Genomic DNA, 27885 nt, shown 5'->3' with positions numbered 1-27885 from the left:
ACAACAACAACAACAATAATAATAATAATAATAAAATTTTATTTATATCCCGCCCTCCCCAGCCGAAACCGGGCTCAGGGCGGCTAACAACACTGAAGTAGTGCAACATTATAAAAACATTATAAAAATTAATTAAAATCAAAATTGATGGCAACCATAAACTAAAGTTTTGTAAAGATTGCCAAAGGAGGGAGTCAGGCTGCGCCCTGACCAAAGGCCTGGCGGAACAGCTCTGTCTTGCAGGCCCTGCGGAAAGATGTCAAGTCCTGCAGGGCCCTAGTCTCTTGTGACAGAGCATTCCACCAGGTTGGAGCCGCAGCCGAAAAAGCCCTGGCTCTAGTTGAGGCCAGCCTAACCTCTCTGTGGCTTGGGACCTTCAAGATGTTTTTATTTGAAGACCGTAAGTTCCTCTGTGGGGCATACCAGGAGAGGCGGTCCCGTAGGTACAAGGGTCCTAGGCCGTATAGGGCTTTGAAGGTTAAAACCAGCACCTCAAACCTGATCCTGTACTCCACCGGGAGCCAGTGCAGCTGGTATAGCACCGGATGAATGTGATCTCGCAGCGAAGACCCCGTAAGGAGTCTCGCTGCGGCATTCTGCACCCGCTGGAGTTTTTGGGTCAGTCTCAAGGGCAGCCCCACGTAGAGCGAGTTACAATAATCCAGTCTGGAGGTGACCGTTGTGTGGATCACAGTGGCTAGGTCAGGGCGAGAGAGGTAAGGAGCCAACTGCTTAGCTTGGCAGAAATGAAAAAATGCCGCCTTTGTAATAGCTGCAATCTGCGCCTCCATGGAGAGGGAGGTATCGAAGACTACACCCAAACTCTTAACGGACGGTGCTGGCACTAATTGCACCCCCGCAAGAGATGGGAGTTGCCCCCTCAATCCCATATCGTCCCGTCCCAGCCAGAGGACCTCTGTCTTCGAAGGATTTAACTTCAACCGGCTCCCACGTAACCATCCAGCCACAGCTTCCAAGCATCTGATCAGTGTGTCTGGGGCCGAGTCAGGATGGCCATCCATCAACAGATAGAGTTGGGTGTCATCAGCATACTGATGGCAGCCCAGCCCAAAACTCCGGACAAGCTGGGCGAGGGGGCGCATAAAGATGTTAAAAAGCATCGGGGAGAGAATCGCACCCTGAGGCACTCCACACACCAAGGAGTGACGCGATGACAATTCTCCCCCAAGCGCCACCCTCTGTCCCCGACCAGAGAGAAACGAGCGCACATCCTTAAGAACCAGCATACCTGAGTTAGGCAAAGTTTGCTACTGCCTTATGCCACCCCTTCCCCAGCCCTTTCTGCTGATTTGGAATCACTGGATTGGTGACAACAGCAGGGCAGGGAAAGGAGAGAGCAGGTGGGAGCACATATGTGGAAGAGAAGCACCATATCCCTGTCAGCAGTTACCTGATACAAGGTCTTCTGATGGCCATTTTAGTAGAGATAATGGCTATTGGGGTGGAATAGAACATCAAAAGTGAACTAGTTGCGTTTGGAGAAGAATTTGCACACCATAAATTACTGATGTTTTAATGATTTTCTATAAATTGCTTTGTGAAGTCTACCTGAAAAGCAAAAATATTTAATAATAAATGGTTGAATGTGAAAGCATAGTTGCATATGATATAGTGAAAGCTGTTTGCATGTTGAATCACTTCGTATTCATCATGATACTTGTTTCTTGGCATAATAATTATCCATGAAGGCATATTTTAAGAACCAGAAAAACATTCTGCTATTCCTTTCCTTTTCAGAGCGTTCGGCCATATTTTGTAGCTACAAAAATGACCAAAATCCGTAAACCATCAGCCTTTAAACCTACTCCTGAAGCCTATGTAAAAAATGCCCTCAACACCGTTGGTCTTGAGACACAAACTTCTGGATGCGCAACTCATGCATTGGTGGTATGTATTAGTCAGTTTATTGCTCTTAGTGCATTTCCTATTAGTGGAAAGAAAATGGGGATGGAGAACCTTTTTGACTCCCATTGCAGGTCAACTTTGACAGATGGGTGGGACAACCTTCCTTTCATTCACATGATGTCATGATGACACCAGATAGCTCACAAGTGAGTTGTCTTGCCCACCAGCTGGCTGCCGGGCACTTGGGAACCACTATGCAAAGCCCTGCACAGCTGATCCAGAAGGCTTTAGCTGAAATATTTTTTGCAGGCTTTGGTGCTTTGGCTCCTTGAACCAAATGCTTTCCCTTGCCGATGCACTACAAGGATTGCACTTTTAAGGCTCCCAGTTGTGCCATGTCTTTATTTGCCCCACACCTGACATCATATATGACAATAAATTTGAACCCCCAGCAGGCTAAGTTTGGTCAATGGACTGGAGGCTCCCCTCCTGTTTTAGAATATCCGGTGCTGTTTGTGGGCTTCCTATGGGCATCTGGCTGCCACTGTAAGAACAGGTTGCTTCCATCATCCCTGGCCATTGTCTATTTTTGCTGGGGCTGATGGCAGTTGCCATTCCTCAACATCTGAAGGACCAAAGATTTTCCACACCTGAGAGTCCTTTGACCTGATCCAGCAGGGCTCTTGTATCTTGTTAATATCTGAGTGTCACTGTTATAATTTGGTTTCCCTTATAGTCACATTAAATTCTGGTCTTCAGAGATTTGATAATGAACCTTTTTCTTCCTCCATTTCCTAGGCCTGGTTTAGCAGGTTTGTGCCCAAGTGGTATTTCACAAAGCTGGCCCTTGACACGAATCTAAAACTGAGAGCTTATTATTTGAAGAAATTAAAGGAGAATTGAGTTGCATCATCATGACCAATTTGTTGGTAGTTCTGTGGAGCGAAATACTGGTCATATCTTAAAGTTCTTTTGAATGGGATTTTCTTTTGGGACCACAGTCCAGCGTGAACAAAGAGAAAACTGAGGAGCATGGAAAAGGCAACCAGCAACTTGTTGATTTTGTTTGTTGTTGTTCTGCATCATTGTTTTAGAATGTGCTTTTTCGATGTGACTTGGAACAGTAATGGGTACTTGTAGTTACTAGCTTTACTAAAATGCACTTAACACCAACAGATGTTTGGTTTGGGAAATGATGTCAATGTGATAAATTTGACAGAATTTGATGTGGAACATTGTTGGTGTTGATACAGAACAACACTAATATTGGTATTGAACTGGTCAATGCAGTATTTCTTTCATTAAATATTTGTTGTCATTTATTTTTACTTTGCAAGAAGTCACACAATGGTCTTTATTATGAATGAAATTGGACAAGTTTCCCCTCCATCACACATGGGCCACAAGATCCTTGCCTTGTCAGCATAGACTTCTTTAGACATTTCACTCCCTTCTACATGACCTCCCCACCTAAGACACTGTAAATGTGAAATTGTTGCAGTCTACATGATCAGATTGACGTGAAAGGGCTTAATGTGATAGCTGTATAGATTTTATCCATTGGCAATACTTTTGTTTACTAATGCTAGTCCTTTTACTAAAATAGTATATTAAGAGAGGTGGGCTTTATCAAACTGTTGGAAGACAAATGCTACAGATTGCAGTAACAAATCTTGCCAGTTACTAATAGTGATTTAGCTCAGTTGGTAGAGCAATGAGACTCTTAATCCCAGGGTTTTGGGTTCAAGCTACACCTTGGATGAAAGATTCCTGCACTGCAGGGAGTTGGACTACATGATCCTTGTGGTCTATTCCAATTCTATGGGGAAAAAAATCCTTAAATTACTTGTACCCTGGATTGAAAGATGTGCTTGTACAACAGGGCTTTCTTGCACCACCCCTCCCAAAGCTACCTCTGAGGATTGAGGAAACCCTTTAGAATAGTATAGAGTGTCACAGAAGGCTACAATAGGAAGGGAAAATTGGGGGAAAGGGGAATCTTGTGGAAACCGACATGCCCTCCTCTTGCACCAGAACTCTTGGATCCAAGGCTATGTTGTTGCTTAACATACAGTGTTTGAAATTAGATACTGATAGAAATATTATTTGATGTGTATATATTGGCCCTACGCTACAGACCCAATGAACTGAGAATGTACAGCGTAGAAACTACATTTTAAAAAATTGGCTGCCTTTACATGCAAATTAAGATTTCAGTTCTAACGTCCTAGACTTTCTCTGCTCAAGCATTACCAGTTGTATGTGTTTTACTCAAGTAAAATTAAAATGCTGTGTCTTTAGATCAGATAAGAGGAACCTTTCTGATACTGAGAACCACAAAATCTTTTGGGGGCTGTACATTGGGAAGACGCAATGTGGTGGCCTGAAGTTAGCAGTGGCATTGACCAGAGATAGCAATAGGCCACTCATTTTATTTCTGCTACCCCCCCCCCTTTTATTCTCTTCCCCAAGCACAATTAAGCTTTGAAATAAAGTTCCCATTTCTGCAAATGGGACCCTCCCCCATCCCTTCTTAACTGCTGGGTGGGATTGAGGGGAGACTGGGGGACCAGATCCAAAGGTGCAGCAGTCTGGCAATTTCCTGCATTTAGATGCTTTCATGGCGTACAGAGGACAGTTTTATCACCATAGCACATGAGCTCTGTATAGAGAGCAAAGAATCCTAAGGGTGCTGAACTAACGGTGGCTAGTGGTAGCTGAAGAACCCTACCTATAAGGTGAATCAGAAAAGCAAAAATTGCCCACTACCGTTGCCCTTAAATGATGGATCGTGATCAGTTGCCTATGTTCTGAAGAATCACTTGTGTGTGTTTGAGCACATTTATTGATGGTAGAAACTCTGCATTCTGTTTCATCTACTACGAATGGAGAAGCAATTTAAGGCTCTGGTTTGAAAGTAAATGTGTGTTAAATGATACTGTACATAGAAAATAAATGAAAACCGATGCAATGGTGCTGATAAAGATTGAGAAACAAGTTTTGTCCCAGAGTGTGCTTGAATTTTCTAAATAGTTATTTGAAAGAAGATGGATTTTGGCTATATAAAGCTTCTCTTACAACCATTAGTAAAACAGTTGCAATGCATGAGGTGAAGCACTGCTGCTGTGCTATCCCAGCCGCAAGACTGCTCAAAGAGATGGGGTAGGGCAGGGGAAGCAATGGGTTGGTGGCGGCAGCAGGCATAGATGCAGACACACGTGCACCCACTAACACAAGGAAAAGTTGTCCTTTTCTAAACAAAAAGCAACAACCATAGAGAAGACAGGGTTAAAGAAAAAGTGCTCAAACATGCAAACATACAAATAGATATTTTATGGAATATTAAATATCCATTTGTTTGTAGCTCATTTTTGAGCATTTTATCCTTTTGTGCACCTAATACCAACCTTGCTCAGCCTGGTCCAGCAAGCAGCAGTGCCATTGGAGCCAAGAGGGTGGTGGAGTGGTGGTGCCCCACCTTGTGTGCTGCAGCCATTGGAAAATTAAGAGCATATTTGAGATTGCTGGCTTGCCTATGTAGCTTGACTGCTTTTTTTCCTAACCTGTTCTGTAAAACTTTCGATTTAAAATAAAACAATATTTCTCATCATGTTTAATGGGGATTCGTTTATTTAGCCAATCTTGCCTGTTGTTGTTTAGTCGTGTCCGACTCTTCGTGACCCCATAGACCAGAGCACGCCAGGTACTACTATCTTCCACTCCTATTACAGTGCAAAGCACATTCGGAACTCTTGTTTCTTCCCAGCGTAAATCAGTGGAGCAGACAATCTCAGCAATAGGCAGGCCTTCACTCCGCTGAAGGTAATTACAGTAAACAGAGACTGGAAGGCTGCCTGCCAGGAATGCTGTAGCCATATCCTGCATTAAGTGGAGGCAGGGGGGGCTGGACTAAATAACTTCCAGGGTCTCTTTCAATACTGATTCTATGCCGGGGGGGGGGGGGAGAGAAATACACAATCAAATGTCACAATATGTCCTATCCAACACCACCAGGATCAGAGGCAGTATGGCACCCCAATGCCAACCAGAGCCGTAGCTAGGTGATCTTGTGCCCCTGGCAGAACTGTCCAGATTCCACCCCCTAGGTAAAGGGTAAAGGGACCCCTGACCATTAGGTCCAGTCGCGGATGACTCTAGGGTTGTGGCGCTCATCTCGCTTTACTGGCCAAGGGAGCCGGCATTTGTCCGCAGACAGCTTCCAGGTCATGTGGCCAGCATGACAAAGCCGCTTCTGGCGAACCAGAGCAGCGCACAGAAACGCCGTTTACCTTCCCGCCGGAGCAGTACCTATTTATCTACTTGCACTGCGTGCTTTCGAACTGCTAGGTTGGCAGGAGCAGGGACCGAGCAACGGGAGCTCACCGCTTCGTGGGGATTCGAACCGCTGACCTGATCGGCAAGTCCTAGGCTCTGTGGTTTAACCCACAGCACCACCCGCATCCCTCCATTTCGCCCCCTACCCACAGACAAATTAGCTCCTCTTTCTGCCTTCTTTCGGCCCCCGCCCCCATTCCATTCGCCCTCTATTTAAAACCTTTTCTTATGAGGCAATAATGGATATTTTTATTTATAAACATATTTATGGATATATTATTTAGCCGTTTTTGCGGGGGGCACCTCACCACCCCCTAGCTACTGCCCTGATGCCAGCTGCTTGGGGTCAGGGATGGGAGAAGGCTGTTGCTTGTCACAGCTTCCCCTATGCTAGGCTAGGTAGGCCGGCGGGCTTTCTGCGGCAGGGCTCCTGCGCGCATCCGGACCTTACTCGGAGGTCCCGGTGTCAGCAAAGGGGGCGGGGCCTCCGCAAGGAATGGTCTGGCGGGGGAGGGGGCCGCCTGTCGGTTCCCATTCGCGCAGCGGGGCAGAAGGGGGCGGGGGCTTTCCCGAGCGTGCGCGCGCAGGCGGGGGCGGGGCTGCCTCTTTTACCGCAGGTGTCTGGCCGAGGAGGAGGGAGCCGCTGTGTTTTGTGCCGCCGGTGAGTGGGAGCTCCGGTGACGGCGGCGGCGGGGGGCGGGAGGGATGGGAGTTAAAAGGAGGGCGGGAAGAGAGGAGAGGTCGGAAGAGCGCGGAGGTTCGGTGGGTGGGCTTTAGGTAGGCCGAGTTGTGAGGAAATAAAAGAAAGGCGGCCTTGCTGCCGCTGCTTATTATGCTGCTTAAGCCCTGAATTTTGCTTCAGGAAGGGGAGACGCCATACATATATACATATGCCTGCGCGTGTAAATATATATACACACACGCGCGCGCGCACACACACACACAGAGAGAGACCCGGACTGCGTTCTCTGCCTTCCTTTCCTCAGGCTGCAGCGTTGTTCCGAGCGTGCACGGGTTTCGCTCCCGTGTATGTTTCGCCTGTTCTGAAGAGATTTAAGAACTGGGGGTGGGGGGGGGGGTCTGCGTCTTTGAGGCCAGGCCGCTGACAGTGCAGGAAGTCCCACTGGATTCAGTGGGAGATCACTTCCAGGTTGTCGGCTCGGTAGCTGTGCTGCTGCTGCTGCATCTTCCAAAGCAATAGTTCTCCTCGAGATTTTTTTTTTTTTGGTAACTAGATTTATATATTGCCTTCACTCCCTCCAGGAGCTCAAGGTGTGGCGTGCACGCTTCTTTCCCTCTCCCATTTATCTTCACTGGCCCAAGGTCACCCAGTGAGCTCCATGGGCTGGATATGAATCCTGATCTCCCAGGTCTGAGTTCGACACAGTAACACATTGGGAACTGAGAGTAGGTTGCCTGAGGCTGCTGCAGCGTATTCATGAATGAACCTACATATATCTGCCCAGAAGTAATTTACCCTTGAGTTTAATAGGGCTTACTTTCCAGGTAAGTAAAGTCTTACGGCTGCCACATTCACACCATACATTTTAAGCGCTATGATACCACTTTAAACAGTCACGGCTTTCCCCAAATAATTCTCAGAGCTGTTGCTTGTTACATGTGCTGTGAGTTGTTAGTGGAGCCCTATTTTTCTCACAGAGCTACAATTCCCAGAGTGGTTTAGTAATCAGTCCCTCTTCACAGGGTGAAGGAATGGGAACTATGGGAATTGTAGTTCTGTGGGGGGAATAGGGGTCTCCTAACAAAACGCTTAGCAAACTACAGCTCCCAGAATTAATTTTTTTAGGAGGGGAGCCATGATTGTTTAAAATCGTATAATAGAGCTTTATATGTATGATTTGAATGTGGCCCAAGTTAACATTTGAACTGGGGTCCTGTGGCTTATAGACAGGCTATTATCTGCTATGTTCTATCACCTTTCTAGAAGCTGTGGAAATCTTAATGTGCTTAATTATCACTCCTTTATATTTTAAAACAGAAAAAAAAGCTAAATCCTTTGCAACAGGGTCTGGAAGATACTCTAAAGGATAATGGAAGATAAAAGGCAAAGAGCCAGAGTGCAGGGGGGCTGGGCTGGACCAGTTAATAACAGAGCAGCTTCTCGTGCAGGCAAGATCATGTTTTTGTTTTTATATAGATGTATATAATTGAACAAAATTTAAAGTGTCTGGTTTTCTTTACCAGTCCTAAGCTTGGATCTGTATAATGTTCTTAAGCCCCTTAACCTTAGGGGATAATCCTTATTAATACAACTTTGTAGACTATTACCAAAAGGCATGTTGTATCCTCTATCCTGCTCCTTGTATAAGAAAGCATGCACCATTCCAAACCAGATGAAAGAAAGAGAATGGAATAATCTTCTTTGTTCTTCAGACCTTGGGCCCCAACAGGTCTGTATGCTTGGTTTGGTGGCATCTCTTCCTGCTTTTCAAACATGACTACAAGTTCCACCTACAGCACAATATGTGGTGATCATTCTGCTGAATTTCTGGCCAAAAATGAGTAGAGTTTGACTGGGTGGTGGATCCAACATTTTCCTCTGCCATTCCAATATCTGGGGTTCTGCTTAATAGATGCTGCTCCAATTTTTCCTAAGAAGTTTTCCTGAGGTAAATAGCATAAGTAAATATACTAACTGCCCAAAGTTAGTAAGCATACTAATTTAAGTCTGCCTGAAGATCTGTGTGCATAAAGCTTTATGCTTCCTAGGGATAAACATCTGAAGTAAAAAGACAATTACAAGACTGATTTCAGGTTTGAATAGTATATGCATTCAAGGTACCCAGTGTAACCTTTCATTCTTTCTTTTGCATTATGTATAACTTGGCTTACCATAGAATTACTATTTGTTATATTAAAAGTACAGTTTATTCAGGTACATGAATACTGCATAAAATTTAATCAGGCTTTCTTTATAAGCTATCACTATCAGTTTCATTTTCTTCATATTTGTCAAATTTACCATGCACTTCTAAAAACAAGGTTTGCCCAGACTGAAACCAGCTTCTACTCTTTCACATGCCAGCTTATTTCTTGATTTGATACACATATTTCCAAACATTTCCCAGTTTCTTTCACATGCTGCAGAAGATGGAGAAATCTGAAGTAGGTAAGAAGCAAGAGGAGTCTGAGGCTATGTTGTGGAAAGGCTTTGCCACAGCGTTGCAGGAGGTATATGCTTGGTAGAATTCCAGACTTCCTTCCTTGGCTAGATACCTGAAGGTGTTCTGTATTCTGCAACATTTGAAAGCACCTTTACAATATCAAGTCCTAAGTGTGCTGCTTGTTTTGTCAAATTCAGAAATAGTGCTATCATCACTTACATTTCTCCCTTTGCATCTTGGATTCAACAGATCTGTGACAGCTTGAATTGGGATGGTAACAAAATTAGGTTGCCCTGTACGTTGTCCCACCCCCAGTTCTTTAAGACATATTCAGGAGGACAAAAAGAGATTCACCAACTATGCTAGCAAGAAGAGGGCCACAAACAAAGGAGGCTTGTGACAATGAAGGTTCCCCATAAGTGGCAGAAACATGTCTTACTGTTGCATTTGAGAGTTGTACTCTGATCAAATAATGGAATTGTAATGATCAAATATTGAACATACACTTACATAAAAGTCTTTTCTGTTACAGTTTGAGAAATAATTTTGGCAGAGAAATATATAAACACATTGTCTCAAACATTTTGTTCAACATTGTAAAAGAAAATATTTCATAATCCAATTTTATCTCCATTTTGTGGGGAGTGGGGAGGCTTTAGGGGGGAAAGGGGGGGTGATAGTTCCTCCACCCAAATGTTTGCCAGGCTTTCATGTCTCTGCTTGAATTATACCTAAAGGTTCTAGAAGGAAAGCTTCATCTTGTAGTTATTTACATGGACAGTCTTTGAAGATCTAGATACATGGCACTTATGTAGTGGATTTTTTATTATTATTATTTCACATACAGTTCTCAAAAAAATGGAATGTTCTTTGTGAAGGGATTTGGGATCTTCGGCTTTGGGAGTCACTCTCAAAGCTACATTTCTGAGGTTCTGCTTACAAGTGTACCAGAAATACCAAGCCATGTGTATTAACCACTTTGACTGGTTCTTTCTCTTTCTGTCTTAGCTTCTGGAACTTCCAGCCGCAGGAACCAAGCCTTTGCAAGCACAACACAGTCCCGGGTGAGAAGAGAGGAGCAGCTTCCATCTGAAAGGCAGTTTGTTTTTAAAGCCCCAGAAGAGGTAGAGATTAAATAGCTGAATCCTGACAAGACAGAAATGCTGTGCTAGGGTCTGGGTATAAGGTATTCAATCTGTTCTTGAAGGGGTTGTACCCCTTTTGAAGGAGCAGGTTTGTTTTCTGGGTCTACTCGTAGATTTGGCATTGTCACCAGAGGCTCAGGTGTCCTTAGTGGTACAGAATGCTTTTTCCCAGCTACAGCTGCTTCTGGACGGGGAAAGCTTCTGGCCACAATAATCCATGCTCTGATAACCTCCCAGTTGAATTACTGTAATAGGGTTACCCTTGAAGACTCCTCAGAAAACGTGGCTAGCACAAGATACAGCTGCTCAGTTGCTGAGTGAAGTAACCAGTTGGATCCATATTTAATTTTGTTCTTAAACAATTACATTGACTGCCTATACTTTTCTGGTCTGAGTTCAAGATACTGCTGATGACTTACAGTGCCTTGAGTAACTTGGGGCTGGCATACTTGAAGTATAGCCTCTCCCTATATAGTTCTGCCTTGGTGTTAAGATCTACCAGGAAGCTCCTCCTTAGCAACCCACTGCCGGAATCATATGTTACGCATTGGTGTCACAAAGGGCCTTCTCAGTGGTGGCACCTTGGTTGTGGAACTCCCCTCTGAATTTCAGCATGGTCTTACTCTTTTTTTTCCATTTAGACTCCAGCTTAAAACATGGTTGTCCACTTAGGCCTTGGGAGGTTGTTAATACTCAGTTGGATTTTGTAGTCTACCATTTAATGATGAATTGTACTGTGAATTTTATTCTGTTCATGTTTGCTATGGATTGTTATTTCTAACTGTGGTTTTACCGTTTCCTGCCTGAGAACCTTGGATGAAGGACAAGCTAGAAATATTTTAAATAAATAACATATACTGTCCAGCTCAAAGGCTGCCAATGCTGCTTACAGTAACTAATCCATGAAAACTTAAGACACATGCAGGATTATTACTGGGTTACCAAATTACCCCTTTTTAGCTGACTTACTTAAATGTGACTGCTGTACAGAATATTGTTGTTTTTTCCCCTTAGGTGGTGCGTAGACCCCCAGAGCCCAAAAGAATAGAGTAAGTACAACTTGAATTCATTGTAGAATAAGGTGCTCTTCTGACATATAGTGATATGGACAACATCTTCTTTTTCCTATTAGCTTTTCCATGACAAAAGAATGGCCTCAGTGGTCATTTAGTAGACTTTCTTTCCCTGGCCCTTTTTGGTATTCTGAATCACATATGCCTGCTCATCCATACCTGACTGATTTTCTCTTCCTCCTTGTTCTTAGGAATCAGGGTGTGTATGAGATCAGCACATTGCCATCAGGAATATCTCGGTAAGCAGATAAAAACTCTCCTTTGTTATTATTGCAGAATAATGCAGTTGGATAATGCAGTACTGAATTGGCTGGTGTATTGGTGCTACAGAAAGCGTGTACTTCAGTGCACTGAATGTGGACAACGCTAGACAGTAATACAGGGAAAGGCTCTTGCTTCCCAAGTTTTACTTGCATATTACCTGAATGACTGGAAGCAGAAATGGCTGGAAAATATCTGAGCTAGCTACTCCACTGATCTTCCTGTGAATCACTGTATTTTCCTTATTTTCTCTTCAAAATATGGTCACTTTTTATCTATATATTCATTTATAAAACTATCTACCACTATTTCATTAAAAATATCAAAGTGGTTTATAACAATGTCTATATACAATAAAAACAACATGAAAGCTAAAATCATAGATCATCAGCTAACTGTTAATGAAAGGAGCTTTCTTTTTTAATTGCCTTCATACCCTTGGCATCATAGAAACATTTTCAAAAATAATATTGTTTGGATATGCCATAAAAGCTTCATTTTCAGTATCTAATGTTAGAGGTACTTTTCCAGGTTCCTACAGGAAAAAAACACTGATAGCAAGTTGTCTGTTGAAGGTCTGTTGAAGGTGTCTTAATAAAGTTTTTTGGTAAAGAGATTTTAAAAAATCATAAACTGCTAACTAGCTTTGAATGACAGCCATGTGTCAAAGTTAGCACTTGCACTTAAACTGAAATGCATTTGTACATTAAAATGCTTGGGAGATGGATCTCGCAATGCTCCTGTATAATCCAGTTTTTCCTGTGCTAGGATTCATTTGATTCCTGGCTTCATTGACTTAAACGAAGCAGACTGGATGTTTGAACAACTCCTCCAAGAGATCCCCTGGAGGCAGAGAACACACATCAGGCAGGGTAATGGTACAGTCGTTCTCGTTTAACTGCCCACTTTTACTGTGGCCAGGCCTGCTGTTACCGTGGCATCTGCCAGGACCCACTAGGCTGACACATTGCTTTAGCCCTAGCCCCTTTTTCCACTGTCACTGCTGGCTGTAGCAGTTTTGGAGTCGTTGGAAGCCCATGCACCCCTGGACGAGCTTACCTGGTGGCGGATGATATGGGAGAGAAAATATAGTCGCTCCCGGCCCATTACAACTGCCTGCTTCTGGAGGAGAAAGCTGGTGGCTGAGGCCATGCAGTTGTGAAGGGCCCCAAGCAGTGGCAGTCACTGAGAGTGGTACCATTTGGAACAGGTTAAGGAGCACCAAGACCATTCTCGCTGTCTTTTCCCAATCCTCATGTGGGCATTCTAAGGATGCTTTCCTGCATATTTTGAAAAATATTAGAATGCTCCTTCTATTCATCATGGCTTGGTTCACATGTCACAGTAAGTCAAACGATGGCTTACTGGGGCTGCTCAGACATGTTGTCTCCCAGACAGCAGCTTGAACCTGCTCTGTTCCTCCCTGGTGCTTTCAGCACAGTGTAACTGCTGAGCCAATGGTTTTCTAATAGCTTAGGGTCACAGTTAACCACAATCTATAGCAAAAGCGTGACCTACAGTTACATGCCCCTTGAACAGGGCCTGACAATATGAGTTTGGGTTTGACACCAAGGCCATAATTTGTGCTTATCACCAAGGGTCAACAGTGGCTCATAGAGTTTGATAGGCTTTTCCTAAAGGAAAATCTTCAAATGCATCTCCTAGTTGCAGCTGTGGTGTACCAATATATATTATTATTATTATTACTGCAGGCAGAAGTATGCTCTGTTAGTTTTGTCCACTTGGGGGCAGTTGTGTTGTATCTTTTTATAGTCTTGTATTGCAAGCAAGATGACACAGCAGATAATATGAACAGCCTACAAAATCTCTCCCTCGGCCATATCAAACAAGTCCTGAAGTGTCTGCTTGAATCAGTCACTGGCATCTTCAGGTAGGGCTGGAAATGCCTCTTGTTTGAAACCCTAGGTAACTGCAGCCAATTATTGTAGGCCAGCCAATGTGATGTCCTCCATTTGTTGCTGGACTTCAGTTCCCGTCATCCCTTACCATTGGCCATGCTGGCTGGGGATGATGGGGATTGTAGTCCAACAAACATCTTGAGTGAACTATGATGGCTGCCCTTGATGTAGACCATATTCGGCTAAGTGGATCAATAGGCTTTCTTTCTCTGTGTAAGGAGTCTGCAAATAAAAACATCTTGAAGATCCCAGGCCACAGAGAGGTTAGGCTGGCCTCAACTAGAGCCAGGGCCTTTTCGTCCGCGGCTCCAATCTGGTGGAACGCTCTGTCACAAGAGACCAGGGCCCTGCAGGACTTGACATCTTTCCGCAGGGCCTGCAAAACAGAGCTGTTCCACCAGGCCTTTGGTCAGGGCGCAGCCTGACCCCCCTCCTCTGGCAATCTGCACAGAATTTTGCCTATTGGTTGCCATAAATTTGATTTTAATTAATTTTTATAATGAAATGTTTTTAGAATCGTTGGATTATTTTGATTGTTGTTAGCTGCCCTGAGCCCAGCTTCGGCTGGGGAGGGCGGGATATAAATAAAATTTATTATTATTATTATTATTACTGATCTTTGAGTAAATGCAGAGAGAGTAATTGCAGATGGAACTGGGGAGGAGGAAACTTCATTTATCAAGCCAAGGATCTTTACCAAACTGTACTTTGGTCAATATATCGGGGCTGGGTTACTTATATGGGGGTCACAGATATTTTGTTTTTCCTTTCTTTCTCTCTAGATCTATCTTATGATGAACCCAGACTGACAGCTTGGTATGGTGAACTTCCATATACTTACTCCAGGCTAACAATGAAGGCAAATGCTGATGTATGTATATATGCCTGAACATGTGTACTTGCAGAAATTAAAATAACTTTGCCTACATACAATACAGTATTTTTATCTGAATCTCACTATTAAAAGTGAGCAGTACAGCTGTTGTGATGCCGCACTGGGCTCTTTTGGAAGGATGAATAGGATAGAACTTTAATAATATGGTAGCCTGCTTACTTTTTCCATAACAACTGGACAGCAGTCACTCCTTGGCTACAGAAGAATGGCTGTTGCCTTCTGAGATTATTTGATCACTGAGCTCACTAACGGGAATGCTGCAGTGGAGGGAAGTGGAGAGAGAATCATACAGCAATCAAAACACTTTGTATTCCTGCTGTCAGGTGACACGTTAGAATGAGAGATAAGTGTTAGTTCTCCCATCCCAGGTAGGATTGCCTCTACACTTGAATTTCAGCCAGCTTAAAATACGTCATTTTGCCTAGGGTACACTCTTGATATTGTGGTATTGATACAGCACTGTAAGTTCTTCATTAGGGGATCTCTTAATTTCTCTAGTTGTTCATTATTTATTGCTCATGAAATTTAATAGGCTTGAAACTAGTTTAAATATTTTAGTGCAGGCGCACACATTCAGTGAGTGCTATGAGCAGTTTACAGGCTCCAGGTAGGTGGTACATGATTATAAAAAAATACTATGGTTGGAAAATACTATTGGTGTAATAATGCCAGGCTCTCTGATTTTCATGAAGGAATTTATATGTTAAGATATGTGTTAAGAATCAAAATGCAAATAGCTTTTTCCCCCTTTGCACTTGTGACTTTCTCATGGAATTTTATTTTGAAATAAAGTTAAAAATACAGACAATAGCAAAGCTCACTATACAGCAAGAAAGGAATAAAGAAACATGGTATATCATGTTTGAGAAGCAATTAGAATAATATAGCGTAATAAGCCTGGTAATATATGGGTGTGGGTGTGTTCCTAGTAAGCCCCAAAGAAGAATATGTAATGCTTTCCGTTCTTGACAACTCTTAGAGGCTAAGCAACTTTTATTTCACTTTGATAAACTAATGTGTAATATATGTGCATGCCCAAACATAGCAAAACCCATTTCTTACACTCTTAACGGTTTATTAACTTTTTCTGCCTTTTCTAGTTAAGATGTTAAATTGGGCCCCTTCATAGTCCCACTTATCTTCTTCTACCCTTTTCCTCACCACTTTTCCCTTTTTTCAGCACAATACAACAAAATTATTGGAGGTGTATTTGGCACAATGAAAATACAACACTTACTTGGCAAGGCGCATGTGTTTGTGTGAGAAGTGCACAGATACCAGCACAGCTTCAAAACTGAAGTGCACAAGAGTGCCAGGTTACACATGCCCTTTCCTATGCTGCTGCATTTGGCTCTCTGTTTCACTGCCAATCTGACCACATTGGCTGAAGCATTGGAGTAGCATTATGAGGCCTTGACTGATGGCATAGCCCCCAGGCATGTTTTTTAATGTCAGTTTAATGCATACGAACAAAGTGCTGAGAACATGGCACAAGCTGGCGTGGAAAGTTCTGGAGCAGTTGATCCATTATTCAGTGTTCTCCAACAATGGATTGAGATCAGTTGGTCCTTTTGCCAGCTGTTCCAAGCCTTTCAGTGCCCTGGAAATCTCCCTTCGATGCTTTGCATTTTTCTTTCATGCCCCCATCTCTCCCTCTGCATATGAGTTGTACTTCTTCCCATGTTAATCCGGGGTTTTTTCTGTCCATTTTTTTCTGTGGGAACAAACTTTCAGTGGCACCCACTATTGACCATGCTGAAGGATCGCATTGAAGATTTCACGAAGCACTCCTTCAACTCTCTGCTGTGCAACCTATATCGAAATGAGAAGGACAGCGTTGACTGGCACAGTGATGATGAGCCTGAGCTGGGAAGAAACCCTGTCATTGCCTCCCTCAGCCTTGGTGCCACCCGGGTGTTTGAGATGAGGAAGAAACCTTTGCCTGTAAGTGTGTTGGCTTTTCTACGTTGTAGGGAACTGTGTAAACCAGCTGAAAGGCCTTTACGGAGTTGACCTTGTATTTGGTTATTCTAAATGGCATAGTGTAACATGGTTTCTGTGCAGGTAGTCAGTAGTCCCCGGGCCATTGCTGCTGGTGGCATACAAGATTCTCTTCCTCCCCATTTTACTGTGAAGTAGGTTAGGCTGAGAGACAGTGACTGTTCCACAGTCACCCAGTGAACTTCATAGCTGGCTCCAGGCCTTTGTTCAACATGCATAACTATTACACCACACTTCTAGGGTGGGCTCAAAGAGCATTAACTCTTTAAAGCTAGTCTCAGCTGCTTCCTCAAGTCTATTACTCCTGCTAGTATAGGAGTGATGATGTTGCCTGACGGTAGTGATTGTTTCTGTAGTGATGTAATAAGTACATTAATGTCTATGTACAGGCAACTCCCCACTTACACGTGCTTGACTCATGTACAACCACATATACGAATGGGGCCGGGAAATAAATAATTTGATTTAAACTGCTAAAGGACGCTAAAAGGGCAAAAACAGCCTGAAAAGAGTGCAAAAACGGCACAAAAACAGTGGGGGAAATAGCAGTAGCTAGTAAGTGCTGCTGGTTTTTTAAAGGGTTTTCAGAAATTCGGAAGATGTTAGAGGCTTTTTAGATGGTGTTCCCCACTATATGCAATTTCATGTATACGCACAGTAACCGGGAACATAACCCCTGCTTAAGTGGGGTTGCATTAGTAAATACTGCAATTATGGATGCAAAAGAGGTCTCTGCTATCTTTTCAAATTTACTCACCAACTTGGTTCAAAACATTGCATTACTCGGTCTCTCCCTGAAGTAAAGTCTAATGGAAAACTTGTTTAGCTGCATTTTACCTTGAAACAGTCGCTCTTTCAGCTAGCAAAAACCGTTTTAGGTTTCTTTCAGTCTGGGCAAGGAGGAAAAAAGAGGGGAACTATGTTTTGTGTGTAAAAAGGCGCCGTGGGAACAAACTTAATCTGGAAGAAGTATAATTTTTTCACTGGCTATGGAATACTGAAGTGGTCATCCTAGATGTGTCCTATCAATCACTACTGGCATTTCTGATTATATGCTTAGTTGGAATTACTTTGCTCTGTAGTTTGGTTCTTTAGAGTTTATTTCTATACTTTCTTTCAGCCAATAAAGGTTTTCAAGGCAACTCATAAACTTTACCAAAGATACATAATTTAAGCCATAAAATGCAACTTACAAAAGTAGAATAAAACCAACAGCATAATAAACTACTAAAACCTAAATAAATAAATATAATTTAGCTTGCGCCTTTAGTGGACAAAGGCATGAGTAGCTTTTATAGGAAATACTCTGGACCCTCTTCAGTTTTTTGTTCCTGCCTCCACCAAGCAGTCACATTCGCTTTGGCTTGCCTTACTCCTTCATCTTGGCTTAGCAATTTTCTTCTTCTGTTACTTCACTCTTTGTACTGTTCTTTCTTTTTATAAATACAAAAAAAGAAGAAGGGGGGATTAGATTCCTCCCTCCTTTCCCTCCTCTTCTGAGAGGCAAGCACAAAGGGCTTGCCACCCATCTACAATTTTTTTCGTGTTGTGGGGATGTGGTGGATGCTTCCACCTCCACTCTAGGAAGCATTGGATCGTCCTCTACAGCCCCACAGGCTTTAATTTTTAGCCGTTACAGAGGTGGCATCGGCTGGGGTGACTTCCATAGTGTCTTCTGTAGTGACAGAGTGATTCTCCAGTTAGATTCTACCTTCCTTCCCAGGGTGCTGTCTTCCTCTCAGTCTTGCTTGGTTTGTAATGTTTATTGATTGGTTTTTATAAAGGCCCCATTCACATGGCCCAATAAGCCATAGTTAAACTTTTTAAAGTTATTCTATCATTGCAATTAAGTGGTGTATAAATTTAATGAAACAAACAAACCATGGTTTAATAGTGAATATGCTTCCTCCAGTGGCCTGGGTCTTTCCATGTAACACCTGCATATTTCAAGCACGTCATAGTATGGCTTGTTGGGTGGCCCAAATCAAGATCATGGTCTGTTTGTTTGAAACTAACCATGAGCAATAAGCCAGAAATCAATGTTTGTTCTGTACTGAAGTGACAGACACACAAGCCCCTTAAGCAAGTTGGCATGGTGAAGAGCCCGAGGCATTGATGCTTCTGTAAAATGCTGGGTTTATGATCCAGAGTATTATTTAACACAGATATGTAACTGAGTCATTTGTGGCTCCTTGCAAAGTCTCTATACATGCGCTATTATGCATACACAGAGTATAGGGTTCTAAAAACTAGTGTGGATTCATTGCATGTACTAATGATGTTCACTGTGGCTAATTTTGTAAAGAGGCCTTTAATTTTAGAAAGATCCTGGTATATCCAAGATTTTGGTTTAAGCAGTAGGTCCTAAGTGCTACAGAAATTTCCTGTTCCATAGGGAAGTTTTGCTGCAGAGCCCTGCATTTGCTTAAGGAATTAGTCCAATGCAGTTAACCTACCAGCTTTAAATCTACACTGCAGTGTAAGCTATGAAACTGAACTATAATAGCTAGATGGCAGACAGCAGCTCTGCTGCTTTGCTGGTAACCAAGGAAACAGCTGCAAGGGGGGTGGAAGGAGGAGTTGGGTTATATATGTGTTAGATAACAATATCCATGATACTCTAGAGATACAAAGAGCAAACATGGTTGGAAACTCATCCTCTGTTTAACTTTGTCCTTCCAATGAGGCACTGAGCAAGGTCCAGTCCCCTGTACTTGTAAGAATTATTCATTGTCTACAAAAGAAGAAAGATATTTCAGAGAGCAGGAACTGTAGAGAAAGGCTCTTGCTTTGCTGATGAAGCATTAATAGTGCACTCCTGTACATGTTTCCTCAGAAGTAAGTTCCACTGTGTTCCCTAGAACTTACTCCCAGGTTGATGCCTTAAAAGGGAAAGTTGTTGTGGGTTCCCTGTAAAGGAAGAAATGGGGCAGTTTGAAGGGTCTAGGCTTCTAGGGTGAATTAATATAATGATGGAGGATTTCTGGACTTGCATTTTTTTCATTGTCATCTGCTATTATGGAGCAACATCTTGTGCCCGATCCCATGTTAGCCCTGCCATCAGTGGAAAATGGTATCAATCCAAATGTCAAGCATAAAGAGTTGATGGTCTTTCCTATGACAGCACCAAGACAAGCGGCTACTTCCAATTGGGGGAAAACCACCCTCTCCTCCACACAGAAACTTGGACCCAATATCTGTGGAATATAACACTTAACTCAGAATTGGAGGGTCATAAGAGGAATAAAAAAGCAAAATGGGTTTGACTCCATACGGTCTCCACTTATATTGTTTATTAACAATAGTATAGTACTCTCCCTTCCCTCTTAGTCTCATCAGCCACTAAGGAAAAATTATCTTCACGCTTTAGATGAAGTATACCTGTAAGCCACTTTAGAAGATGTCTGCCATTCTGAGCACTTTCGGAGAAAAGCAGGATATAAGTACAGTGGTGCCCCGCAAGACGAATGCCTCGCAAGACGGAAAACCCGTTAGACGAAAGGGTTTTCCGTTTTTTGAGGCGCTTCGCAAGACGAATTTCCCTATGGGCTTGCTTCGCAAGAAGAAAGCCCATAGGGAAATCTCCGGGGACCTCTTTTAAATGCTGGCGGTGGGGAGCAAAGCCTTTCCCCCCCCCCTCCGGCCTTCAGAAGAGGTCCAGGAAGGCCGGCGGGGGCCAAAAGGCTTTGCTCCCCACCGCCAGCATTTTAAAAGCGGTCCGGGATAGCAGGGAAGCGATAGCAGGGCGATCTTAAAATACTGGTGGGTGGCAGCGCTGCCGCCCGCCAGCATTTTAAAAAACCCCGGGACAGCGGAGAAGTCCTCTGCTGTCCCAGGGTTTTTTAAAATGCTGGGGGTGGGAAGAAAAGCCCTTGTCCCCCCCCCCCCCCAGCCTTCAGAAGAGGTCGGGGGACAGACTGTCCCTGGACCTGGTCTGAAGGCGGTTTCCATAGGAACGCATTAATTGATTTTCAATGCATTCCTATGGGAAACCGTGCTTCGCAAGACGAAAAACTCGCAAGACGAAAAAACTTGCGGAACGAATTAATTTCGTCTTGCGAGGCACCACTGTAGCGGTGATGGTGATTTTCTTGTGGTTAATAGTAATAGACTGCATGCATGATAACAGTGCAGAAATGGAGAGCCTGGCTGGTTTGCTCTTTTACAGGGATGCAGTCATTTTGGATAAAATCTGCACTAGGTGCTTCCTATGTCAGCTAAATTGCTTTCTTAGATGACTGCTCCTCCGCCTCCCTCCCACCCCCTGATTGATGCCTGACAGAATATCCTGCCAAAGCCATCTGGGCAATTGTTTTGCTCAGACACATCATCCAGCCAAGCCTGTGCTGCACAGCACGTTGGCAACCTTCTTCTGGGCCAGATCATGCATCGTTGATGACTCTTTCATTGTTGACTTTCATTAATCAACACTAGCCCCAATTAAGGGTTATGCTGACCCTAAACTTAAAAAAAAATAGCCTGAGATATATATGTTGGGAGGAGCACAATAGAATTGGCAGTGCTAGCCTGCTCCTATACCTCTGCTTATATCACAGATATACAGAGCCGTATATCTTTCCCCAATGTTTCCCCCCTTTCCATCACCAGCATCATTTCTCCACTGTACAGGTTGGTTTTAATTATTTGTTCATTACATTTATATGCCACCTTTTTCTCCAAGGAGCTCATGGCCATGTGGGGATTAAACCCTGGTCTCCCAGCTTTCAACAGTGGAAGTATATACTCCTGAGGTTCTCGGAGATGTGGGTAACCATTGTAAGAAACACAATCCTGACTGTTTCTGAAGCATTTTAAGCATCAAGTGGATGCTACAAATACATGAATTTCAAAGAATGCCTTCAGTTTCCTTGATTTCTGCCCCCTGTCCAGGCCAGTTGCTGGATTTTACCCAGTAAACTTGTAGCCCTGCTTTGTGTTAATGCCATTGTTTATCCCCCAAGTTCAGTTTGTGAAAGGCAGCTGTTTCAGCTTTTCATGGGACATGTGATCCATTGCTTGTTCCCAGCATCATATTCAACTCTTTGATCTTGGGATTTTCTGTCAAACAAAAAATGGTAACTTTCGTCTTTGCCAGTTCTCCCAATCTGGTTTTGTGCCAAACATACTACATCTGACCCAAATATACTTTTCCAAAACACATGTTTTGTGCCTGCTGTTTCCCAAGGACTAGTACAGATCAGGAATAGGGAACCTGCAGACATCCAGGTTCTGTTAGATTCCAAGCCCCATTGCTGAGCTTCTCATTCAAGAGCTCCAGATAATGTTCAAGATTCCTTGGAGCAGAACCTTGTTTGAAAAAGATTACTATAGTAAGTCAAAAACAGGGCCAGATACATTTAGGTACAGCAGGTTATCTGTAAAAAAAGCGGATAGCAGTGCTGAGAATTAGATCAGGGAGGGAAACCTGCATTCCTTCAGATGTCATTGAGCTACAACCTCAGTCATGGTTTTGGTAAACTGCCCCAAGAACCAATTTTTACTGAAGTGTGGGGTATTAGTGCCTTAAACAATTGATCTGAATGTTGGCCATGCTGGGTGGAGCTGATGGGGGTTGTGGACCAATAAACCTGGGGGCCACAGCTTCTCCAGCTCTGCCTAACACATTCCACCTGACGAGATGGAGTTATCCCCTCCACACGCAGCAAGAGTTGATATACAGGCAGCTCCAATGTAGGTGCATCCAATTGATGTGTGCATTGTGCCAAAGTGACATAAAAATGGCAGAAATGGCCCTAAGAGAGTCAGGAAAGCCTTTGCAAGTGCAATCCTGAGATGCTTTCCACCAACCTTTGAGGCCTTGTGGAGAGTTAAGAGTTTGAGAAAAGAGGTTTGGAGGGAGTGATTATGGTAGAATTTGGTGGTCTGGTAAGCGCTGCTGGTTTTTTCAAGGGTTCTTCAAGAGTTTCCATGGCATTAGAGGGTGTTTGCAGGCTTTCCCAATGGTGTTTCAAATCTACGTGTGCGATGTCTAAGAACATAACCCCCGTGTAAATTGGGAGTTGCCTGTAGTTGATACACTAGTGTGGTATAGCGGTTAGCATGTTGGATTAGGAACCATGGATTAGGTTCAAATTCCCACTATCTCTCAGGCTAACCTTGCTCAACTGTTAATTATACACAGGCTGTACATAATGTTTCTCTTTTCAGGAAGAAAACAACGACTTTACTTATGTGCAGAGGGTGCATATACCATTGGATCATGGGACGCTGCTTATGATGGAAGGAGCAGCTCAAGAAGACTGGCAGGTGAGACTGTTTAAACAGAAGTGGAAATAGTTCACCTTCCCCCTGAACTCCCCGGGGTTGGATGCCATTTCTTCCCCCTGGATTTCTACAAGGCATAATCATTGGGGAACCTAAGATTGAAAGTGAAAGAACAAATAAAATGCCTTCAGGAGTGGGAATTATGGAGAGTTGTTTCCTATGGAATTGGACTGCTTCTTGTGCAACAGTCAACAATTCACAAAGCTCCGAGATCTTACTTTATAATTTTATAATATCCTTTCTGATAAACCAGTAAGAGTGGGATAGAAACCTCGTAACACTTTGCTTAAATAGCACTGCGTGGCAATCTCATGTGGCAATAACGAATATTAATATTGGAGAAATAACTTTCAAAAAGCAAAGCAAAATGAAATTGAGCTTTTGTTTGTTTGTATTTTTTAAAAAAAAGCTTTAAAAAAGTATTTAGCCTTAAAAGTAAGTCCAGACTGAAGTTGTGAGATAGACAAGAATATGGATATTTTTGTATATACTTACAGTAAAGTTTTGTGTATGGATAGCAGATTAACTTTGTTTTGGTTCTTTGTTTCAGCATCGCGTACCCAAGGAATATCACTCCAGGGAAGCCCGTGTAAATCTGACATTTAGGACAATGTATTCAGACTCTGAGGCAATGCGCACATGAATGAAATGTTCTGTGGTACTGTGCTCTTGCTGTGAGGCCAGAGATTAATGCTGGTTTGGGTGAGACAAGCCTGATTTCAGTTCAGTATTATGATGCCAGCATTTGAAGGGAGAGAAGAAAGAGGCTGCTATAATGAGAGCCTGTAACAGTCGCAAGTTCCCAGTGATGAGTGATGCCTTTTTCTAGTACTGTTTCCTAATGTGTAGTGCTTGGTGGTAAACTTATTTTTGTTTTATTGAGAAACAAATTTCCCTGTAGAGCATTAATTTTAGTATGACTGGTTTGAATCAAATATCTTGAGCTCTTGCTAATCTGCAAGCACCACTTTTAACAAGTTTTCCCTCAGGCAAGCTGAGAGAGGATTTTCCTGACAGAGGAGAATGACTACATTTGGGCTTTTTGTTTGTACTGTGCTACATAAAAAATTGGTTATATGAATAAGAATCTTCTCAGTTAACCCCAGAGGGAATAATCAAATCACAACTTGAGGTACTGCAGTAGCACACATAAGGCCTGTCTCCCAAAAACCTGAAGTGTATGTGAGCACAGTATAAAGAACTGAGTCTCCTGAAACCATTAAATGCCCCAGTAATAGGATTTGGAAACGGTATCCCTGTCTTCAGAGCCCCGTGCTGTGCATACTGGTGCTCTCCATGCTGTTAATTGATAAATTGTTGAAAAATTCCTACAATCTCAACTTTATTCTCAAATGTATTCTAATGCATTTGGAGAGTGTCCTGGCCTCTCCTAGGAGCATCCTGCAGCACATTCTTCAAAAAAACACACACACCTCTGTATGTCTCAGAGTACCCTGGCATTGAAGATGCAGATAAGTGGCAAGAATTGCCTACTTGCACTGAAATGCATCTCACACAGCAGTGGAATGAATACACAGCTCCATAGTGGTTTGGGGGAAGCAAGGGTTTATACTGCTTATCTATAAATCACTGCTTCCCACCCTGTTCTTGGGGTCCATTCAGTATACTTTTCGAAGGCAACACATAATTGGCAGGTTGTAAGATTTGGGAATGATCCACCAAGACCAGTCTATGTCAGGGTAGGTAGCTTTTATTCTTGCAGAATCTTGCTTTGCTTGCCAATAGAACCCTGACTGCCACCAATGAGAACCAATTGCAAAATGGTGCCAGGCATAGAATTGCAGAATAAAGTGATCTGAGTACGTACTCAGCCTAGGAATTGGTTTTCAGTGCCTGCGCTCACATACATACCCTTTCACAGGTAAATTGTCTCCTGTTTCCCAAAGCTTTCTTGATTTCAGTAACCTCACTTAGGGTGGAAAAAAAGGCTTTTTACCATGACAAGCCAGAAACCCCTGCTGATCTTTGGATTACCTAGAAATCTGCCTGCAGATTCCAACCTGCTTTATGCTTGCCTTGATCTATTCCTGCTGCTTAGGGGTATGTTTCACTACCAATTCAATGGTAGCAATGAAGTTATCCAGCTTTTTTTCCCTTACTGCCTTGTGGTTATAGGTGTTAGTTGTTCATTGGCTGTGCATTACCCCTGTCTAAATACTGTCCACAGTAATTATTGAATCAGCAGTACCTGTAGGCTAGAATCTATGACTATGATTAGTTTACCTTAATGAAGGTTCTATGGAAGGAAATCTTGAAAAGGAGGTTCATGGGCCCCCTGAACAGTGTTGGATGGGATTCTGGGGATGTTTGGGACAGGAAACATTCCTTCTGTGAACTATTAGCTTTAGGACCCAAGGCTCATTTGTGTCACTTCTTTCCCCTAATGGTCCCTGTGCCCCACCCCACATTCTTGTGGGGCTGGGTTTGCCCATTTGGTGCCCTTCAGAGGTTGTTTTGACTACAATGCCCATGAGCTGCTGCGAGCATGGCCAAGGGTCAGAGATAATGGGAGTTGCAGTCCAACAACATTTGGAGAGCACCTTGCTCACTACCCTGGTGTAAGGATTGCTTTAGCGTCCATACTAGGGGCTAAATTAGATGGTATGTATGTTACATAGTTTGGCCCAGCTAATTTAAAATAAGCAATGGAGCCTGGGGAGGGAATAGAAAACATGGCAGGAGGAGATGCATTATCAAAATCAGCCTCATCTTCTGTCCCCTAAGTCTACCCTTTGCAATAGGGGGGATACTCTTGAATAAGTCCCAACTCTTCCATACTTATAGCATGGATAGAGAACCTATAACCCTCCAAATGTTGTTAGGCTACACTACTATTGGCCATGCTGGCTTTGGCTGATGGGAGTTTTAGTCCCAACAGCATCTAAGTGGTCATAGGTTATCCATTAGAGTGAGCATCCTCTGAGCACTGTAAACTGAGCCACCATCAAGAAGCATAGCCCCCATCACTGCTTTCTATATTGGTACCACACATTGGGTTTAAAAAGTCTTCCTTCAAATGCTGCCTTTGGACTGAGGCACTGTGCATGAAGATATGCAATCAACATAGGCTTTATTATTTTAATTATTTTAATGAGAAGTGTAACCTATATATGAAATGGGGAAAACTCCAGTTGTTTATTTCAAATATAGTTTGCAGCTGTTTCTATGGCAATTTGCTTATAAACAAGAATTTATTGGAACTGAAGGTATACAGAATCCTTCCATTAATTAAAGATTGAACTGATGGATGAGTTGTGTATGCTGTTCATATTGTGCGAGATAAAAATGTTATACTTGTAAGAAACACTCCACTGAAGATGTGTTCCTAGAAGGAACTTTGTAAGACGTTGCCATCTGTCAAGGGCTCTTGACTGTTTCAGCTTTAGAATAAGAGTTAAGTTGTACACGATTATTATTATTTTTTAGTTCTTTTAAATTCTAAAACCCATCTGCCTCTGAATGCTATCATGATTCTTCATTGCCCCAAATTGAAACATGACATTTTGATACAAGATGTATCTGTTCAGAGTTTATAGCTTCTATTTCTCTTCAAACTGTAGAATTGAATGTGTTTGTGTGGCCCACTTAGCAGAGCGACCCCACAATTCTCCTGGTTGATCAGTTTTCAGGGATTGTTCTTGTTGAAGCCGTGTTGTAAGGCCAACAACAGAAGACACATAAGGATATATCCCGCTGGTCAGGAATTGGAAAACGGCATTGTAAGCACAGGAGAAGCAATGGCTCTTTGCTAAGGCTTCATACTAAGGCATACTAAGGCAAAGGAAACCGCTTTGAGATGGGTGAGTGAGGATGCTTCATGGTATTTTTTTGTTCTAAGTAGCAAATCCAGACTTTCTAGTTCTCCAGCTTCTCTACCACTTCCACTGCTCCTCTTGCTTTTCAAGCATTTGTGTTATCAGATTAATTCCTTTGAAATCACTCGTGTGTTTTTATCAAACTGCCAGGCTGGCACCATTCCATCCATTCCTGTTAACCTTGTTCAGAGAACAGCCTGAGTAATCAATTTGGCCAAGTCACCTGATGTGCTACTGCAAGTGCCATAGATACCAAATGGCAGAAAAGAGGCTAAGGAGCGCTAGAACTAACTAAAACACAGCACTGCCTAGCCCAAGTCAGCATGTTTCCTCCCTATGAATGGTAGATGACATGATGATGATGATGAGTGCCTGTGCAGCCTAAAATATCTCATCAAGTACTAGCACCATTTGCTTAACTGAACACGTTGATAACTCAGTTTGCCTTTTCTGGTCATAAACATTTTCAGCTTGGAAATAGAAGCTCTTTTACTGGTGTGATTTTGTGTGTGTGTGTTCTACTTTTAAACGCCCTGTTTCTATAGCAACACATTTTGTTTGCTTGAATTGTGGACCACTGCCGCACCCTCTCAAGCCAAAACCACTTCTGTGAATTTATGTGTCCCAAGGTTTTTCATATGAGCTGGGGCTGATTTTTGCTGCATTTATTTGTTGCTAAATAAACACTTAGTTATTCAGGCTTGACCTTTCCACTGAGAAAAACAAAAAAGGGACAAGCAGACATCTAAGATATTGAGGTCAAACTACACTTTATGCAGGAGACCTGTGGACTGGATCTCCTGTTACCTTTTCACTTACCCCAAATTGCTTTTGAGCAGCAATGCTTGGAGAGAGGGTACTTAATCCTTTGGTGCCATTCTTCCCCACCAGCTGCTTGTACAAGTATTACACACCTGCTTCAGAAGTGACACCAAATATAACCCATTATTTTTCTCCCATAAAACTGAATGGTTACTCCCATATGGAGAAGTGGTTCCCCCCACAATGTGCTGTTTGGGTTTGGTTTTTTTGGGGAGACACTGTGTGAGCAAAACCTATTTTCTGTTCTTCATGCTAGGTGGCCAGGCTGGCAGAGATTGTGTAAGAGTGTGCAATATCTATCTGCAGAGGCTTCCAGCCCTCT

At 42.9% G+C, this 27885-nt stretch overlaps 2 protein-coding genes across 2 annotated transcripts in view; both read left to right on the top strand.

The window, feature by feature from the left end:
- The window catches only part of HSD17B12 (hydroxysteroid 17-beta dehydrogenase 12), a 53970-nt gene extending 48494 nt beyond the window's left edge, over positions 1-5476 (top strand). The window contains exons 10-11 of the mRNA XM_081835872.1: positions 1759-1908; positions 2665-5476. Of these exons, the coding sequence (XP_081691998.1) occupies positions 1759-1908; positions 2665-2769 (255 nt within the window). The 3' untranslated portion in view covers positions 2770-5476. The remainder of the gene's footprint in view (positions 1-1758; positions 1909-2664) is intronic.
- A 1284-nt stretch (positions 5477-6760) lies between these two features.
- Positions 6761-26440, top strand: ALKBH3 (alkB homolog 3, alpha-ketoglutarate dependent dioxygenase). Its single transcript, XM_081836202.1, has 10 exons — positions 6761-6862; positions 8201-8331; positions 10335-10450; positions 11486-11520; positions 11736-11783; positions 12574-12677; positions 14507-14595; positions 16354-16563; positions 22789-22887; positions 23456-26440. Exons 2-10 carry the CDS (start codon positions 8253-8255, stop codon positions 23546-23548), a joined length of 873 nt encoding a protein of 290 aa, XP_081692328.1. The 5' UTR covers positions 6761-6862; positions 8201-8252; the 3' UTR covers positions 23549-26440.
- The last annotated feature ends 1445 nt before the right edge of the window (positions 26441-27885 follow it).

Source organism: Podarcis erhardii (genome assembly GCF_964252035.2).
Source record: "Podarcis erhardii genome assembly, chromosome: 1".
NCBI classification, from domain to species: Eukaryota; Metazoa; Chordata; class Lepidosauria; order Squamata; family Lacertidae; genus Podarcis; species Podarcis erhardii.
The sequence above is the reverse complement of the archived record's forward strand: the minus strand, read 5'-3'. Positions and strand labels throughout refer to the sequence as shown.

Excerpts from the sequence above, each read along its gene's own strand:
- ALKBH3 (XM_081836202.1), top strand. The coding sequence starts at position 8,253 with ATGGAAGATAAAAGGCAAAGAGCCAGAGTGCAGGGGGGCTGGGCTGGA. Across the intron at positions 10,451-11,485 it reads TTTTTAAAGCCCCAGAAGAG|GTGGTGCGTAGACCCCCAGA; the intron begins GTAGAGATTAAA and ends TTTTCCCCTTAG. Across the intron at positions 11,521-11,735 it reads CCAGAGCCCAAAAGAATAGA|GAATCAGGGTGTGTATGAGA; the intron begins GTAAGTACAACT and ends CCTTGTTCTTAG.